The sequence below is a fragment of the Centruroides vittatus genome, unplaced genomic scaffold, assembly GCF_030686945.1.
Source record: "Centruroides vittatus isolate TY-2023 unplaced genomic scaffold, ASM3068694v2 contig_749, whole genome shotgun sequence".
In the NCBI taxonomy this organism is placed as follows: domain Eukaryota; kingdom Metazoa; phylum Arthropoda; class Arachnida; order Scorpiones; family Buthidae; genus Centruroides; species Centruroides vittatus.
Window position 1 is genome coordinate 271829 of NW_027122485.1, and position 20109 is coordinate 291937.

The 20109-nt window shown below is 27.3% G+C and overlaps 1 protein-coding gene across 1 annotated transcript in view; it reads left to right on the plus strand.

Annotated features, from left to right (window-relative positions):
- The first annotated feature begins 2162 nt into the window (after positions 1 to 2162).
- The window catches only part of LOC136981254 (multidrug resistance-associated protein 1-like), a 67164-nt gene continuing 49217 nt past the window's right edge, over positions 2163 to 20109 (plus strand). The window contains exon 1 of the mRNA XM_067277539.1: positions 2163 to 2278. Within this exon, the coding sequence (XP_067133640.1) occupies positions 2234 to 2278 (45 nt within the window). The 5' untranslated portion in view covers positions 2163 to 2233. The remainder of the gene's footprint in view (positions 2279 to 20109) is intronic.

The window sequence follows — 20109 nt, forward strand, 5'->3', positions numbered from 1 at the left end:
AGAATTTAGACGACAGTCAAATTTTTTTCTTGGAGTTTTTCTTTGGTAAAGTTAAGCTTGGCGCTTCGAAGCGATACCCAAAAGATTTTTATCTGTATAATTGTTTACTAGAAATTGCCTCCAAGTGCCAAGCTTATCTTTACCAAAGTAAAACTACGAAAAATTTTGACTGTCATGTAAATTCTCATAAGTTTTCTACTTGGCGCAAATTTTTAAATCTCAGATGTTTTTGTTTGGATACTGTATTTGCAAAATAATCATGTTTAGTGGTTGTTAAACTTCTATCACAGACAAAACACTTTATGATTTATGCAGAGCTCCTATCATTAAAACAGCAAAACAGCCAGTAATTGATTACCTATATAAAAACGCACATTATATCGAATTGTATTAATTAGGGTTTCTCATTTCCAGGTCTTTTGCTTGTCCCGGGTTTCCGGGATAAAAGTGAACTGTTTCCCGGGATCCCGGGAAATCCCGGGATAGAATTAATTATTTTTAAGATATACAAAATACCATGAAATCAATTGATATAATTATTTTTTATTTTTTAAATTAATTTACCGTATTTTACGGACTATAAGACGCACCTTAATTTTTAAGCAATTTTTTTAAAAAAATACCTATAAGACGCACCTGAATTTTGGAGGCAATTTTTCGAAGAAAAAAGTGCGTCTTATAGTCTGTAAAATACGGTAATAGTTCCGCAAGCTCCAAAATCATATTAATAATGCAGTGTAAGATATATATTAAAAATTACCTTTAAATTACGTAGACATTTTCACAAATAGAAAAAATTTATTAAAGTTTGCTGGAAACTGCATACAACAACAAAGACAACAACAACAACAAAAAAAAATGCTTTGAATTGAGTTGAAAATTTAAAAAATAAAAAAAAACTTAGATCAAATTTCTAACTTAAAAGGTAATTTACAATAATGCAAAATATTATTGTAAATTTTTATAATAAGATTTTCAAAAGCAAAGATGGTTGATACTCCCATTACTCAATTTGATTCTTATTTCAGTAATGAAAAGTCCTGCTACCGAGAATGTTCTTTCTGATTCAATTGATATGAGTGGAATCGTGTTTAATACATTTAAGAGAAAACAGATGTTATGTGTTTTTTCACATGTAGCCTGGAAGATTTCTAATTCGTTTTCGAGATTGTAGTAATTCTTTTGTTCTCTAGTATTCTTGATTAGTCTGCCTAGGCTGCTTTAATAGCGGCTTCGAGCTTACAGTCCGATAATTCGGCAATTCGTTTGGCTTTAATAATTAGGTTTATGAAGAAAAACTTCATACTTGCAGACTTCGTACTCGTTTGTATCCTTGCCCAATTTGCACAACCTGGTGTTACACAGTTATTGAAGCTACTGGGAATGGTTAAAAAGTAAGACAGCATAAGCACAATTATTCCAGATATTACAGGTTCTGACAAGTAAAGAATTTTCAGAGTCCTGCCTCAAATAAGCTTCATATTGATTATTAACAATCTGTGGCATGCCATAACAAGCAAACATTTTTAAAACGAATAAGCAGGCTTAAAATTAATACAAATGTATTCTGACAGTTTATGAGTTCATTATACTTTCTATTGGCAAAATTTCCACAACCTTAACATAAAATAAGAAGTGAACTTTTAAGAAATCCAGGTTAAAAAATAACTGAGATCCCATTTGAGAAACCCTAGTATTAATTAATATTCCTTGTATATTTTCTTACACTAGCTAAAAAAAAAAAAAAAAAAACTAAAAATTTTAATTATGTTATTAAAACAGTTTAAATTTTATTTAAAATAACTTATTTTTTAAGCAAGTATCAAATATTTCTACTGTCTATTTGTCATATTTATTCAGGTCAAAAATACTCGTTGTACGACACATTATTTTCTATCAATAAAATACGCTATTGTAATACGATATCGGATAAAATACAAACATAAACATGCACTCTTAAACAAATGGTCTAATATATTTGATTGAAACTCACTATGACTTCTATCAAGTACTGTACAGTACAAATTTAAAATTTGTACTCTGCCACCTGCTGTTAATTAACGAAAATAAATGTAAAAATATTAAAATATTAAGAAGTTACCTATTATTAAAAATGACGACAATTTATTAATAAAGATATTATAATAAAATTTATCAGAATTATTTTTAAAGGTTTGTTTATAATATGGGAAATTCGTAAATATTGATATGGTGAATTTAGTTCATTACCAAGATGGCGTCGAGTGCTTTAGAAGTGTTTTGTGGCTCTACGTTTTGGGTGAGTATTTTTACTTAATACAGCACGAAAACATAATCTGGGAATCGTTCGTAGTATTCTTTAATTTACTGTCATCACTTTTAGCTATCACAAAGTTATCAGTTAGAGGTTATCGCGCGGTTTATTTTTAAGAACTGTTATCAGTGGAGAAGTTAACTTTAATTCAATTCTTCATTCACAAGTGCTATATTTATATTATCTTTTCTTGATTTGTTATTGAGTTATATAGGCTTATATATGCTTAAATTCATCGTTAACGAAAAAAAAAGTTACAACTGATATATAAATTACTAATAACATTATTCTATTGAGTAGGTATTATATGAATGGAATAAAAAAAATATGTATATTTCCTCTTATGCTAGAAATAATTCCCCTTTTTTAATGAACTGGTACTTAATTAAACCTGTTTGAGGAAATAAGATGATGTGTTTTGAGTGCAATATTTTTTTTCCACATAGAAAAACATTTCTAAGAACAAATTGAGGTTTCTGGTTTGCAAAGACTTCCTATGCAAATATGAAAAATTCAAGAGTGGATTTTAATTTATGTCTCTGATGGATTGTTTGGATACCATTTAATTAATTGGAGTTATTGTATTGGAAGTGTGTTAGACTGAATTGGTTTTATAATCATATTTGATACGATTTAGAGAAAAATGTAAAAATCGAATGCAAAAATATATTTGTCTCGTTTAATGGTAATTGTTTTCAAACTGAATAAAAATTTCAGTTTTATTGAGAAATATATTTTGTAGTTATAGATCCATGACTGTAACGTATTATTTTATTAAGAGTAAGATTTTATATATATATTATATATATATATACATACTAAATTTAGTTAAGCATAGCACTATTTTTCTATAAAAATAAGTTAATTGTCAATAAAAAGATATACTGTATTTAATAAACTAGATATTGATAAAAATAAGAAAAACACAAAAAAATCAATATATACAGTATATTTTGTAAACTTTCTTTCCTCTTAGTGTCTGCAGGACAGAACAGTTTAAAAAAAAAATTATTATAATGATAAAATTACTGCATTAATTTTTTTTAAATCTTTATTTTTCAATTATAATGCTTCTATTAAAAAAATGAAATAATAAAGAAATAATAAATTTATATCCTTAAAAATATTTTTATTTTTAAGGAAATACATGTTTTATTTCTTTATTATTCCTCTATAGCCTTCTAAATTTTCTTAATAACTATAAATAGAGGAATATATACTTAAAGGATATAGCCTAATAACATATACAAGTTTTAATCATATACAATTTACTTTCGTTATAAACTGTACTTGATAATATCTTAAAAGTAATTATCATTTCATGATGATTATTATTAAATTCACTTATATATTAAAAAGCATTAAAATTTAATGTTTTAGATGTTTAGTAATGTAGATTTTAACTTTTTAAAAATTAATTTATAACATAAATTGATAAGATGATTATCAAATGTTTTAATTTATTAATTAATTTAAGAAAATCACTTTTTATATTATTAAAAATATTTTTTTATTAATTTATTAGCATTCAAATGTTTTAAAAATAATTTTCTCTTAAATAGAAAATAAACAAATTACTGTATTTTTATATTAAAATTTTGCAATAATGTGAATTTTTTTAATGAAGCTTTATATCAATATTTTTTAAACATTATGTAGAACCATTCATCATATTTTAGTAAATTAAAATGAAAATATGTATATAAACAGTCATCTTATTTTGTGATTGAAAATAAGTCATTGTTAATTTTACTCATATGATTATGAAGATAATTTTATTTAATAATAAATATTTCTTTATTTGATAAAATAAAAAGATTTAATCTATAAAAGTGAATTTAAGCTTTTGCAAGATCAATTTCAATGTACTTTATTTCATTGTAATGTGATATTATTATTTCATAAACTAAAATGTCATTGAACTATTTATTTTAATTTTCTTTTAATATCAAAATTGACATTTATAAAATTCTATAGTAATAAAAATCTTAGCATTTTTATTATTATAGATGTTAATTGAATTATGATGACATTTTATTTTTCAATTCTTTAGAGCAATTTAGAATATTTTTTTAGAACAGTTGTGTAGTATTTTTATAATAAAGACAGGAGTACTTGAGAATAAACTATTTTTGTGTACAAACATTTTATAAACTAAAAAAAGTATAAATAATATAATTATTGAAATTATATTCAAAAACTAATTTTTTAAATTATACATTAGTATTTTTAATTCTGTTTATTATTAATATGAATTGGATTATAATGATGATAAAAAAGGAAATTGATTTTGGAATTTTGCCAGATTTGTTTAAATAATATAAAAAATGATTTATGTAGAAGGATATCCAGGTGTTACATATTATAATGATACGTAGTAAAAAATAAAAAGAAATTTAAACTATCATTACTCTTACAAATTTTTGACATTTGATAAAATAAATTCCTCTATAATACAAGTTACACTTCAGTTTTTAAAATTATCAGTCATGGGTAGGGTTTCTCCAACGGGATCCTGGAAAACCTGGCATTCCGGCTATTTTTTAACCCAGAAAATGTCCCAGTAAATTCTTCTCATCTTGGAAAATCCCACAAATTTTGTAGAAATTTACTTTTTTCTTATTTTGTGTTAAAGTTGAGGAAAAATTTTGCAAATAGAAAGTATAATTAACTCATAAACCGTCAGAATACATCTGTGTTTATTAATTTTAAGCTTGCTTATTAGTTTTTTAAATTTTTTCTTCTTATGCACATCACAGATTGTCAATAATTAATATGTAGTGCATTTGTGACAGGAATCTGAAAATTCTTTACTTGTCAGAACTTGTAATATCTGGAATAATTGTGCTTATGCTGTCTTAATTTTTAACCATGCCCAGTAGCTTCAATAACTGCATTATTCCAGATTGTACAAATTGGCAAGGATACAAATGAGTATGAAGTATGCAAGTATAAAGTTTTTCTTCAAAAACCTGATTATTAAAGCCAAATGAACTGCCAAATTATCGATCTGTAAGCTTGATGCCTTTAATAAAGTACTTGAGATAGACGAATCAAGAATACTAGATGGCAAAAGAAGTACTATAACGCATCTCGAAAATGAACTAGGAATCTTCTAGGCTACTGGTGAAAAAACACATAACATCTGTCTTCTGTTAAATGCATAAAAGACAATTTCACTCGTATCAATTGAATTGAATAAAGCATTCTCGATCGCAGGACTTTTGTTTAGTAAAATAAGAATCGAGTTATCAGAGTATTAACCATCTTTGCTTTTTAAAATCATATGATAAAAATTTATAATAATATTTTGTATTATGTTTTATTTAAATAGCGAAAATTACCTTCTAAGTTAGAAGTTTGATCTAAGTTTATTTTTTTCTTCAAATTTTCAACTCAATTTAAAGGCTTTTTTTTCTTGTAAGCAGTTTCCAACAGACTTTAATAAACTTTCTATTTGTGAAAATTTCTACATAACTCAAAAGTAATTTTTTTATACATATTTTACACAAGCATTATTAATATTATTATTTTGGAGGCTGCAAGATGTATTAAGTTACTTAAAGATGAAAAATAATTATATCATTTGATTTTAAGATTTATTTTATATGTTAAAAATAATTATATCCCGGGATCCTGGGAAACAGTTTACTTTTTTTTTTGGAATCCCGGGACAAGCAAAAAATTGGGAAATGAGAAACCCTAATCATGGGTCAGTTGATCTCTTTTATATGTTAGTAGAAATGCTACGATTATTAGGATTGTATGTACAATACAAGAAACCCAATTATGAGAGAAAGACTGAATCATTTGATTTAGTAATGTATAAAAATTCATATTTATCAGAAATTTCAAAACTTAAAAGTCAAGGACTCAGCAAGATATTCTTTCATAAATTAAATCTTAGCAAATAAAGATTCATTCAACATTATAAAACAACAAGAATTTTTGATGAAAACAGTAAAGTTAAAACAAGCAAACTACAAAAAAGAATGATTTCTTTAAACTAATAACTGTTCAAAAATTCTAAATTCATTACCTAATGATGACTTTTAAAGTATGGTTGAAAGTGTTTGTTGAATTATATTTATCCTAGTTAGAATTACATGGTGGTGTTTATATTAGTTTTGTTTTCAGTTCTGTTTATTCACATTCATAAAATGGCATAAAAGATGATGATGATGGTAACCAAATACCGATTACAATAACTGAAATTTTTATAATGTACTAGCTGAGGTACCTAAAAAAAATATGTAAACTAAACTTGTAACAAACTTATAATAAACTTGTAAAATTGTTTTTGATTAGATCTTATATATTATATCAAACTTTATTCTAAATGCATTTTATATTTTGAGAAGGACACAATTGTTCTCATGTGATACTTGAACAGAGAGACAGGTAGATGAGATTTTGATAGTAGTCTGTATCCTTCCCTTGACTGTCCTGAATATATGTGTAAAGTTTCATAGAAATTGTTTCAGCCATTCTCAGGTGATACTCAAGCAAACAGATGGACAGACAGAAGGACTCATGAATTTATTAATTTTATATAGAGTTATAATTATATTATAATTACTTTCTTTTGGAATTCTGTAATTTTGATAACACTTTGACTATAATAAGTGGAATCTACTATATATTTAAACAATGTATTGTGATTTCTTACATAAAATCTATTTTATTTAGTTTTAGTTTGGAGCAACATTGCACATCACTATGATTATAATGCTTCACATCACTATGATTATAATGCTTCTCTCAACAATAATGCTGTAAAACCATTAAACTGAAATATCTGTCTGAAATGAGATTAAAATGTAGTCTAAGAAACAAAAAAACATTGCCTTAAATTTGTTGCCTGATGAGAATAGTGGATGTTTCCAAATAAACTTCAGAATTTCAAGAAATGTAAAAAATTTTGTATTTTTGATTTATTTTGAAGAATAATAGTTAGTTCTAGAAAAAATTTTTAGTTACAGAGGAATTTTTATAAGAATTGTTTATATTTTATTACATATCAAATAATTTGGATAAGCAACAGTTTTATGTAAAAAGCATATAGATTTGAAAAAATTCACTTTTTAAAGTAGTTTTAAAAATATAATTTTCACATTATCACATTTCATATTTTTTCACATCACATTTTCACATTTTTATGGAAAAAAATAGAATATAAAACCTTCATAAAAATAAATTGAAAACTACCATAAATGAATAAAATTAATAGCAGTACAGTAATTAAAAAGACTATACAGTGTGAAATACTCAAAATTATTAAAAAAAGTCAAGAAAAATATCAGAAATATTTAATCAAGTTTCAGTCAATAAGATAGAACTATTAAGTTTTATCAAAATTCTAGACTAATTTAGTGAAAAAAATTTTGAAGTTGGACTGAATTATGATTGATAAATCTTCAAACACTTATAAATGTCTATATCAAGGTTATTTCAGGCATAAAGGACAATCTTTTGTCTTCTATTGTTTGTTTTTATAGGTAGTGCAATAGACCTTGAATTATTCTTTTTAATGATTTTTTTTCTTAAGTAATTTTATTCCAAAGTTCCTATTATGATCATATTGAAAATTATGTGTTAATATTAAGTTTATTAAAAAAAAAAGAAATAAGTAAAATTCATGATGATTTTAGTTCTCTGGTAAATTTAAGAATAATAATCTTGACTTTTATGACCTTTAAAATTTATGCATCACTAAACAAGTCTGTCAAAATAAAATGATGCAATAGAAAATTACATAACATGATTGATTCTTCTAATTATGTAATGTGAAATTATTTATTGCTATTGATTTTTTCATTAAATTTCCATAAAAGTTTTTAAAAATAGTATTTGAAAATATAAAATGCTACTAACTATATATTTTAAATGTAACATTAAATGTTAAAGCGTTATGAAATTTTACTTTCTAAGAATTCAATATCAATTTAAATAATAATTATTACATTTATGATTACAATTAATCATTTTTTACTTTTATAAATACATTAAATGTTTTAAAGATATATAATACTGTATTTAAATAGATGTTTTTGTTAGAGATCTGTATCATCAATTATTTTAAATTTCTATATTCTTTTTACTAATGAAAGTGAATAATTTTTGAAATAAGTACTGTATAGATTAATTGATGGAAAGCTATTTTACATATTGACACTTATTTTTTGATTTAAAATAGCTTTTATAACTTTTACAATAAAAGTACTAATCGTTTAAAATTAGACAACATACAACTTTTAGAAGTTTTAAATATTCCAATTATTTGTAAAAAAATATAGGCGAACTACACTGGATATTGCATATACTGGGAAAAGCTTGACATGAAATAGTGTAAAAACTAAAAGGTTGGCAGTGTTATCATGTCATGATTCCTGTCATCATATAGTAATGTTATGCTGTGTGTTAAGTTTGTGCATTTTTGTCCATGTTTCATGCAGCTAAAAACTTCTTTTTGAAAGATTTTACTCATTCATTGAGTATTTATTATAAGTATTATCCTTTGAAGTTTTTAGATATTTGTATAAACATGGATAGTAATATGTTTTGTGTTAGTCAGTTACTTTATATATAAAATATGGATAGGGTAATATTTCTATTTCAGAAGCTAGAATCAAACATTGTTATTTCGAGTAACCATGGACACTTTCTTGGAGCAATCATAGACAGCTTTACAGTGTCCAGAATTGTCTTTGGGCTTGCTTTAGATATACAGGTATCCCTCATGTGTTGCAGAAGTGCACTTCTACAACACATGAGGTTTTGCTCTAACGTGGTTTGAAAATTGGGGAAATTCCCCACATAACAGTCTCTGATTTCACTCTAACATGGTTTGAGAATTTGGGAAATCCTCCATACAAAATTTCTCAACTTTTAAATACAAATTCTTATTTGATATTTTTTTTATTCTAATAAGCATGCATGTGATCTCAGATTTGCCCATGGAATATTGAAATTTTCAATTTGTTTTGTGCTGTTTAATGAAAACTGATAGTGCAATTATTTTTCTTCCTTGTCCTAGCTTTCCTATCAATCAGGTATCATTATTGTTACTTTCAGATTTTAGCCTTTAAGACTGTCACTGTCTTTTGTTTTTATAGATTAATCTTCATATTTGGTAAAGTGTATTTAAACATTGTTAGATAAGTGTTATTAACTTTTTTTAACTGTAGGTAAGTAATCATTCATAAAAATGAAATGAAATAAAAATGTATCTCTACTTGAACTGTTCCCAACTCTAACAATTCAGTATTCGAACATAAATTCTGGAAAAAAATATTGCTCGGTCCTCAATTGAACAAACATGATCCATTAGAACAGGAATGTCCAGCCCGCAGGCTGCACTTTATATTTTTATGCAGCCCACTGCACCCTCAATTTTTTAGATACATTTTCATTTATTTTGGTAAAGTATGTCGTAAAAATTATTCTTGTTTTACTGGATACACTTTGATGTTATAATGATGTAATTGGTGCCATAATGCTGTCCAATCAAAAATATTGCTGGCATGGTCTGTCATTTTGATTGTTTCAGTTTCAAAGATTTTTGTAATGAAGTGATGTTGTTAGTGATAAAGAATGGGTACCTTTATTAGGTGGATGGAAAAGACACAATTCCTCTTTTCAAAAGAGTGTCGTCCATTTTTAGTGACTCGAGGCTAGGCCTAATGCCAAGTGGAAAGGGCTAATTTATTCTTTATAAAGAATAAATTATACCCTACCACTTTGGCATTTTTATTAATTATGGGTATATAATACAGACATAGCAAAAGAAATATACAGATAGACCTAACATAACATCTGTAATTTAAATAATTTCAACTTCCAATTATATTCATAATTATTTCATCAACTTTAAATTTATATTTTTAATAACCCAGCATTTGATCATGGCATCTAATTCTATGAAAAGAAAATAACAGAAGAGAAAATTCATTCTTTTGGTCAGAAAAATATTTTGTAATTGAAACATGTAATAATATTTGCCTTATTTGTCATGATAAAATTACCATGTGAAATTGTGCATTCTCAGAGTTTATTAAAAAGAAAAGAAGAATTTCCTGTGAACTTTGAAAGTATAATAAATTATGTAAAGTTCTGTTAACAATGAGATTTTCTGACTTCAGAAAATAAAAACTGAATTAAAGTTGTTTAGTGATCCATTTTCATCTAATTATGTGGAAGCAGCAGCCAAATACCAGTTAGCACTCATTGATTTTCATGGCAAAAAATATTTGAAAATTTATTATAGAGAACATTCAGTTCTTGAATTTTATAAAATAGTTCATTCTTTCAATGAATTTGATAAAATTGCCAATTTATCTAGAAAAATGTTCATGTGGGGTAGTACATACTGTTGTGAACAATTTTTTTTTGTGTGTGAAGAACATCAAAGCTGCTGAAAGATATAAGTTGATTCTTATTTAACTAACGTTGTTAGAATTAAGACTAGTACCACAAAATCCGTGGCCGGATGACTGGGCGGTCAAGGTGGCAGCCTACTGCTCTAGGGGACCCAGGATCAAATCCAGGCGGCTTGAAAAATCCCCGGGAATTTTTCACGGGGTGGTCCATCCAAATATGTCGATCCCTGCCTCTCACCACCTGGCCGCTCCATTGTGGGCTTGGCCCAACCCATAATGAGCTTGCTGTAAGAAGTCCTGTTAATGCCCACAGGGTGGAAAGAGTTTTAAAAAAAAGTATCACAAAAGCAGATATTAACAATATTATAAAGAAAAGTAATGTCAAAAATCAAAAATAGTGTCGAATTTATTGTTATTTTGTGCGAGTATAATTTTTTTTTTACTGTCAATAATACAGTATTTTTTGTAATTATATTTGTTATTAAAATGCGATATTCATATTTTGAACTTTTTAAAGGGTATATTAATTACCCTTGTGGCCCACTGAATATACCTAAATTTCTAATTTGGCCCATTAAGAAAAAAGGTTGGACAACCCTGCACAAGAACATATTTTTGATTAATAACATACTTTTATTTTGTCATACGTAAAAAATTTTTATGATAAAAATAAAAAAAATGAAGACATTGTTGATATTTCTGATCAAGTTCAACAAAAAGCTGATGACAACGATACTTTGTAAAAAGAAAATGCCCTAGTTTAACTAAAATTAGTATTAACATGTCATGCAATACTTTTAATTGTGATTTTTAGTTAATTATTGATTGGAAATATATTATTAATTGCATTAATAAACATATTTCTCTTAGTAATGAAAAGAATAGTATACTTTCGTTAACTTTTGAACCTAACCCCATGTTTTGTATTAGTCCTTTGTTTCATGTAGCATGAATTTACATAACATGGCACTTTTTCAGAATGTAACTACTTTGTTATACAAGGGGTACCTGTATTTATTTGGTTTTTCTCATAATAACCTACAATTTTAAGTTGCCATGATCCTTACTGTGCAAACTAAAATTACAGTGATTTAAAATTTGTGATATCCACTTTTTTTGTTTTTTTTTGAGTTGACAAATTTTATGTTTTAGTTTCTAATGAAGATGTGTAAATAAATTATATTTCATTTCTTTATTTCCTTTGTCTGCAAAATATCTTTCTAGCTATCTGATATCCCAGGTACTATGCACTATTTCCTTGCACCATACAGGAATATTGGATGCTGCATAGTTGTCTTGTTTCTGTTTTTTGGAAGAAAAAAGATATTGGAGATAGATTTTTACAGGTCTTGTGATAAAGATTAAAATTTATCTTGTGTCTAGGATTCCCCAATTCTTCCTATATATTTTATAATCTTATAGTTTGTTTTAACAGCTACATTTGAACTGCAAAGGTTTTTTTGCCTGACAATGACCATTTCACATGGGTGAAAAGGTTTGCTTTTGTAGATTTTTGCAGTTCCTGCTGGATATTGGTTTTATGTGTAACTTGTAATATAATCTTACATCTTAAAAATTTAAAATTAAATATTTTATCCAACCCCATGATATGAAAAAGAAATGAATTATGAAGACCAGTTTACATTTATCAATAAATATATTGATAAAAATATAAACTGGTCCAATAATACAACTATAGTAAAAATTTCATAAGCAGAAAAAAAGACTAAAACAAAAATCTCTTCATAATTCATTTTTTTTCATATTATGGGATTGGATAAAATAGACTAAAGACAGAGCTATGACAAAATCAACTTTTATTTTGAGGTTCTTGTGCACCTCAATATGCAAAAGATATTAAAAATACCTTTGCTGACAGTATACTTATATTGAAGCAGATGAGCTTCAAAATAAAAGCAAAATTCACTGTTGCCCTCTTCAGACTGTTTTATATGATCCTGGGTGTGAAAAAGGACTAATTATGAAAAGACTTTTACCTTTTAGTGCTGCTTCTGAACTTGTGAAATTTTTAACAAATATATATTTGACAAGAAGAGAGAAGATCGGAACTCTTTAACTTTATTGCATTCAATGAGTGTGCGCCTTTATAATTTTTCTTGATTATAGTCTGCAATGCAAGACTTATTAGTTTTAACAAATAAAATCTAAAATATTGATGTTACTAAACACAAAATAGTTATTTTAAAGGCATTTTTTTAATAGTATTTAAGATTTTATTCTAGTTCATATATGTTGACCCAAGAGGGATGCTAGAGGGAGCAAAAGAAGAAAATTGCCCTAAGCCCTTACAATGTATTTTTTTGTTTACTTTAATATAATTTGCTCCAGGCCTTTATCACCCTCAGGGCAGCCCTGGACTCGGTTGTTGTTGATTCTGTTCTTCATATTGCATAAATCTTGTATAAGTCAGCTAAATTTCTTATTCCAGAAGAAATGTTTCAGTTTGTAAAGAAGCAATTATTTCTTTACTTATTGTTTGCAGTTAATTCTGTTGTATTCTGAAATTTCATTTTGGGAAATTTCTTAAAGATATTACAGTTATATATTGAAAACTAAAAATCCAGGAAAAGAGTAATAAATTTATTGTTTTCCTGAATAGTATTAACTGATTTTTCTTTTGTTTTAATTTTATATAACTATTGTGTGATATTTCAATTTAATGATGTAGCCTTATAAAGGTATTTTTTCATGAATGAATTTGAATCTTCCAAATGGTGATTTATTGTTTGAAAGAGAGTCTAACCAATGATATTTATGTGAAATTATTCAAAATTAGAGTGAATACAATTTAATATACTCAAGGAAAATTTGATGAAAATTTTATAATTTTTTAAATAACTTCAATATAAATTTTGATATAACTGACAATATTCTTGAAAAATAATTGTAGAAGAAGCAAAGTAGTTTTGCAAAATAAACAGATTAAGAGAGTAATTTTGATGTCATTTTACTAATCATCAGTAGTAATAATAATAATAATTTATTAATAATTTTAGAATAAAAAGACTATATTCCAAATGCTTTCATTAGAAGAAAGTTTGATATATTTATCTGTAATAAATGAAATGCAAATATTCTTACTAAAATATCAATTTAATCTGAAAGACATATCTAATTTATCAGGTATTTAAAATTAAATTTTGTATTTTAATCAAATTTTTATCACATCATGCAAATTTTTTCTTCAAATTACATTTTAGATTTAAATTTTAAAAATATTTTATATAGCCTATGTATAAAACTATTCATTATTTTAAATTGGAACCTGTTAAAAGTTATTATTAGATCAAGCATATACAATGCATATTTTACTAATTTTTATAATTTATACCAAATGATAATTTTGAATATTTTACTCTTTTAGGGAAATATAAAAATTTAGCATTATTTTCTCACTTATTACATAAGTATCCAATGTTGAATGACTGAAATGTCATTCATGGTATAAACTAGTAGTAAAAGTATGATCTTTCAAAACATTGATATAATCCTAACCATATAGATTGTCTAGTGTTTATCTTGTAACCTTATTCTCATTTTCTAGTTGAATCTTTAGTAAATTCTCTCGTTTCATTGTTATGCATCTATGAAAACGACTGTGGTTCATTAAACTTGAATCGGAAGTTTGAATCATAAAATTTTATAAATTTTCAATATTTTAAAAATATTCAAATTAATAAAAATAAACTCTACTTATGTATTTAAAATCGTATTGCCGTCGCACGAAACGATGAGAAAATATATTTAAAGTATAAAAAATGAAAAGCTTGAATACGCAACTCATGCCACAGAAAGAAGTTGAAAGTCGTCATTGTATAATTCCAGTTGTCATTAACTTGAAAATTGATTCTCATGAATGAACAGCGAAGCGGAATGGCGAAAATCGCCGCCTTTCTTTAAAACAGGAATTTCCGTAGGAGTTTCTTCTTACATTCTACTATTTTTCGAAGGTTAATCGTTATAAAACGGCCTTGACAATTCGTCTTTAGTTAAATTGGTGATATTATCACTTAACTTTACAATGTAATAGTTACATTTGTTATCAAATATAATTTACTTTCACAAAAATTAGAATATACTAAAATAAATTAAAAGTGCCTTCACATTTCGCCCGTTTTTTTACACCTCAGGAACACAAGTTTTACAAGGTAGAATCGACCTTTATATTGAGACTGATCCGCCTCAATATGCAAAACGTTAAAAACTCCCCTCTAGCTAATTATAAAAATATATCAATAAAATTGCCGGGACGATAAGTACAATTAAATTATTCATGAAAATTAGACTACACTAAAACAGGTTTAGAAGAATCGAAATGTGAAGACACTAATTTTGGCGAATTGTGTTCGTTCTCAAAATCAGTTCTATCGATTTTGATTAAACTTTGCCATTTTTCATTAATTGCGATGAGGAATCCGAAAATATAATAATAAAAAATGTTGGTCCATGACTTCATTTATGAGATATAAGATCGTTTCACGAGCGGAGTGTCAGAGCAATAGCGAGGTTGAGGCCGAAGTTTTAAACGCGAAAACGTGTACATCGGACGTTCAGCGCCGCTTTCCTGTAAGCCTAGAAGTTTGACAATGGTGTTTGGAATGTCGAGCATGATTCCACTGACTTTCCAATCGCCATTGTCAAACTTCTAGGCTTACAGGAAAGCGGCGCTGAACGTCCGACGTACACGTTTTCGCGTTTAAAACTTTGGCCTCAACCTCGCTAATATCACACGAATCGTGCAATGTTTTACGGTCGCTACCACGTCTTGTATGGGCTTATAGAATCGTGTTCGTTTTCAAAATTTAATGAGCCGATTTTGATAAAACTGTCTTTTGCTGTTAATTGAGACGAGGAATCCAGAAATGTAATGTGGGTCTATTTAAATGTAAAAAATCCAGCAATGAGTCAGTTGCTTAATTTTCCCAGCAACATTTAAACATGGTGGTGCCATCTGTTAAGATATTTCATTTTAAAAACTTTTTATGTTTTTAATGATTATAAAATGGCAAAAAACTTAATTTTGAGGGGAGGGATAGATAGGTTTTATAAAAAAAATTGTAAATGCTAAAACGAGTAAAATCGTCATTAAGCCAACCCTACTGGAGATATGACACACAACCCCGTCTTCCCATCCAGTCGATCTTAAACCATCAAAATTTAATAGCATCAATCAAAACCAAATAAACAAACCTCCCTGCAAAATTTCAGCAATTTTCGACAAAAAGCACAGGAGTTATTAAGCTTGAAAGAGTATGAACAAAATCGTGCCACCCACACAATAACATCCATACATAAAGAAAAAAACCTTCGAATTTTTATTTATTTATTTTTTTAAACATTTCTCGACGTTTCAAGGTGCCCCGAGTCCAAAAATGTAAAAATATTTGGAGGACATTTCTCGACCAATCGCCGTATATACATAACAGCCGAGAAAGTGAAATGCTTTACTGTAATCGCTATTTACAGATAAGCGAATAAATAAAGCTAAAATTAGTTTGAGTGTACGAGTAGTAGTAAATAATATCGGCCATACTTAAAAGATAGCGATTTATTTTTAATAATCGCATGTTAAAAATGAGGGGCTGTCCGTAAATGACGTCGACACTGGAAGGCGTAGGGGGAGCTTCAGTGGAAATCTGTTTATTTCATTAAATTTTACATGGTTTATGCATTTTATTATATTTATTTGAAAGTTTATTGGGTGTTTCGTTTCTACTTATGGTATTTATCATTCATAAAGTAATAAAGGTTTTAAGGGGGTTCGAATTTTGTTGGACTTCCGAAGAGGGGAAGGGGAGTAAAAATTCCAAGAAAAATGCGTACGTAATTTATGGACAGCCCCTAAATCGTCAACTTAAAATTAGCTAGCAATTATTGATCAATTTCAATTTAACAGCTAAATAAAATTGAAACCGAAAATTCGTTTTAAATTAAAATGTGTACGATATTCAATCCAATCCACGTGATTCATCGTAACAAATGCTACAGTTTAGAAAGTCGGGAAAAATTGTACTTTCGTATTTCAGTATTATTTGTATCATTTTAAAAACATTGTGAAACGAATTATATTAATTTTGCACATGTAGAGTCAAACCTGTCTATAACGGAACCTGTATATAGCGAAAACCTGTCATTAACGGACAATTTCTTCGGTGCATTGAATTTTTTGCAAAAAAATAATGTAAATTAACCTGTATATAGAGGAACCTGCCCAACGCGGAAACGGAAAGGAAAGTCGGGCCTTATAATGGAAAAATCGGTATCTTTATCCGGTTTAATACAAATTTAACAAGAATTTATGTATAAATCAGAAATGTATAAATCATAAAAAAAAGTCAAAAAATACACATACCCAATACAGAATAGCAAAATACCACTACTGTATTACAGTAATTTTATTGGGATTTGAACGGAAAGTTTTTGCCTATTTTTATTAATAGCTGTTTTTACTTTAACGTATGATGTAATTATAAGTTGTGAAATTTAACACATTACTCCCGATGTGACATTGTATTCTTTGTTTCCAAGCTTTTTTAAACTTTTTATATCACATTTCCTTTGAATAAAATTAAGTCGAAATATCTACAGATAAAATGCACATCAGGCATATTATTCATGCTTTTTAAGTTTCGTAAAGGATATCATGTTACACAAAGAGTAAAAAATACTTGTATCCCGTACAGGGAAGATACTCCTAAACTCCGAATGTGTCAAATGTGGTTTTGAAAGTTTTGTTTGGGAAATTTTGAACTAAAGAATACAAGACGTACGGGTCCCCAAAAACTTTTGAAGAGAAATTGTGGGAAGACATTGTTAAAGATTCTAGTGGGTGATGATTGTTTGGTCGAGTGCCGAGGTACCACTGTATTTGATTAATGCAATTTTGATATACGCAGTAACATTTATTAATTGCATTAATCAAGGGATACATGTAATAGGTAACCTGTATATAGTGGAAACCTCATACTACGGAAGAGTTGTTTGATTCCTTGGGGTTTCATTATAGACAGATTTGGCTATTTTCGGCACAAAAGTATTCGATTTTTCTTTATAAGGAATAATAATAATGGTAGAAGTGACCTTGCTATGAAGCTGTAAAACAATGTAATCTAAATGAACATAATCTTCATTTGCAATCGATTTTTTTTTTTTTTTAAATATAATTTAAAAGCCTTGAAACATGAACCAGTTGAATACTTCATAAAATTATTTTAAACATTTTAACAGAGTAAAGTTATAAAATAGCATAAATTATTGTTCATATTATACAAAACTAACTTTGTAACACAATTTGATATATAAATTTAATTTTGGTATACTGGCACAATGAAGTGGCGCTTAATCAACACTGGGCGAGTTTTCTATCTTTATTTAGTTAGTATGCTATTTTACATGTGCGTTTCGGGCCTTCCCCCCTCTTCAGCTAAGGTTTAAAACACACACCTGCGAACAACATTTAACGGATTGGCATGAGACAAAAAAGTGCATGACAATTATTACGGTTTTGTACTGTGTTTTACCTTATTTTATTTAATTTTATAACTTGTTACTTTAATGCTGTTATTAAGCATAACTTTGTAAAACCAATCCTTGTTTCATCCACCCTGCAAAAGATATTTTACCTGTATGCTAGTGCTTGGGTTGGGCTATTTTGAGGAAAACAACCGTTCTGCTATGACTGTCATAGGAGGACTGTATTTATAGATACCATAATAATTGTCATGCACTTTTTTGTCTCATGCCAATCCGTTAAATGTTGTTTGCAGGTGTGTGTTTTAAACTGAGTTTACTAACTAAATAAAGATGGAAAACTCGGCCAGTGTTGATTAAGCGCCACTTCATTGTGCCAGTATACCAAATATGAATAACAACATGGTTTCGATTGTACCAAATTTAATTTTAATAAAGTGCAATTTTATTTCTTAAACATTATTTAAAAGTTTGCTGATAAATGATTATTCTGCATAAGTATTGTATTAGAATAACAAATTTAAATATAGAATTATCATAAATAGAATTTCCACTTTAAAATTCCCTATTGAATTTAAAAAACCCTATTTTAAATTTATAATAATAATTATTATATATCTACAGAATTTCCAAATTGTTTTAATTTTAATGTGAAAAAAATACAAAACTTAAGTTGATATACACTGTGAATATCTTTTCAACAGTTTAAAACATCCTACAGTGAAGGCTGTATGTACTTTTTCTTAATGCTTGACTTTAAAATATTCTATAAAACATGAATTATTTATGCAATGGAACCCCACTATCTTGATATTTTTTTTATAGTTTGGTTGGTCTAATGTGTTATTCTGTGAGATAAAAATCCATTAAGTCAACATTGTCAATAGATGACTCCATTAACTCCACCAAGTTCCATGTATTTAAAAAAAAATTTTTTTTTCTGAGAATCTATATTCCTATTGTGTGAATAGCACCTCTATACAGCTTACTTTTCCTTTATCTTTTTCCACCCAACTGTTTTGCCCCACAAAAGCTGTTATCTCAATTCTTTCAACTGGAAAAAATCCTAGATGGTACTGTCTACTTACAGTTTTATGTAATAAGTGCTCAAAGTTCATTTCATTCAGTTTTGTACAGTAGCTGGCAGTATAAAATACATTTTTACAATGACTTCACAAAAGTTACAGTAATCAACATTAAAGCAAATCTTAGAAATTTTAAGAAAATTCAAAGATGCCATAAGCATTCCAATGTTGAGAAAGAATATGGCATTCCATGGTACAATGGTACAACGTTAATGAGGAATAAGAAGAAAAAGGCTTTCAAATTTCAGAACATATGAGAAAATGCATGTAGATGTTTGACTTCATTTTTGTTGAAGAAGCTAGTGTAACATGAGTTATTGAAACAGAAGCAAATATTAGAATAGAATAGAAGTTCATTTACAATATATGAAGCGTGCAATACCATAAGGTTGTAAAGGCCATTTTTCTAAAAATACGTTTTATTGAAGAAATGAATTTTAAATGCAATGTTTTTCCCTACAAAAAAATATTGTGGTGATAGTGGCACTCTAAATGGCTATATTTTGAAGATGAATTTATGTGCAAGCCATAATGTTTTAAGTGCCAAAGTGTAAGCCACGTGACTTTTGGCTCGTAAAATGTTATGGTTTACATTTACATCATTTTGTTATTCCAATTTGTAACGCAGTGAGTTTTTTACGCAGAACTGGATAACTGAATCCCAGTTTATTAATAGTTAACCTGTATCACCTTATTATTTGATATTTCAAAATGATATTCGGACTTCCATTAATCTTTCAAATTTGAAGTTTTTAAATACATTTTAACTTTTATTACACTAAATTAATACCTTATTGTTTATATTTTCCTTTATTTATCATAATTATATTACAATTGATAAAGATTACAGCCCAGTTCAAGT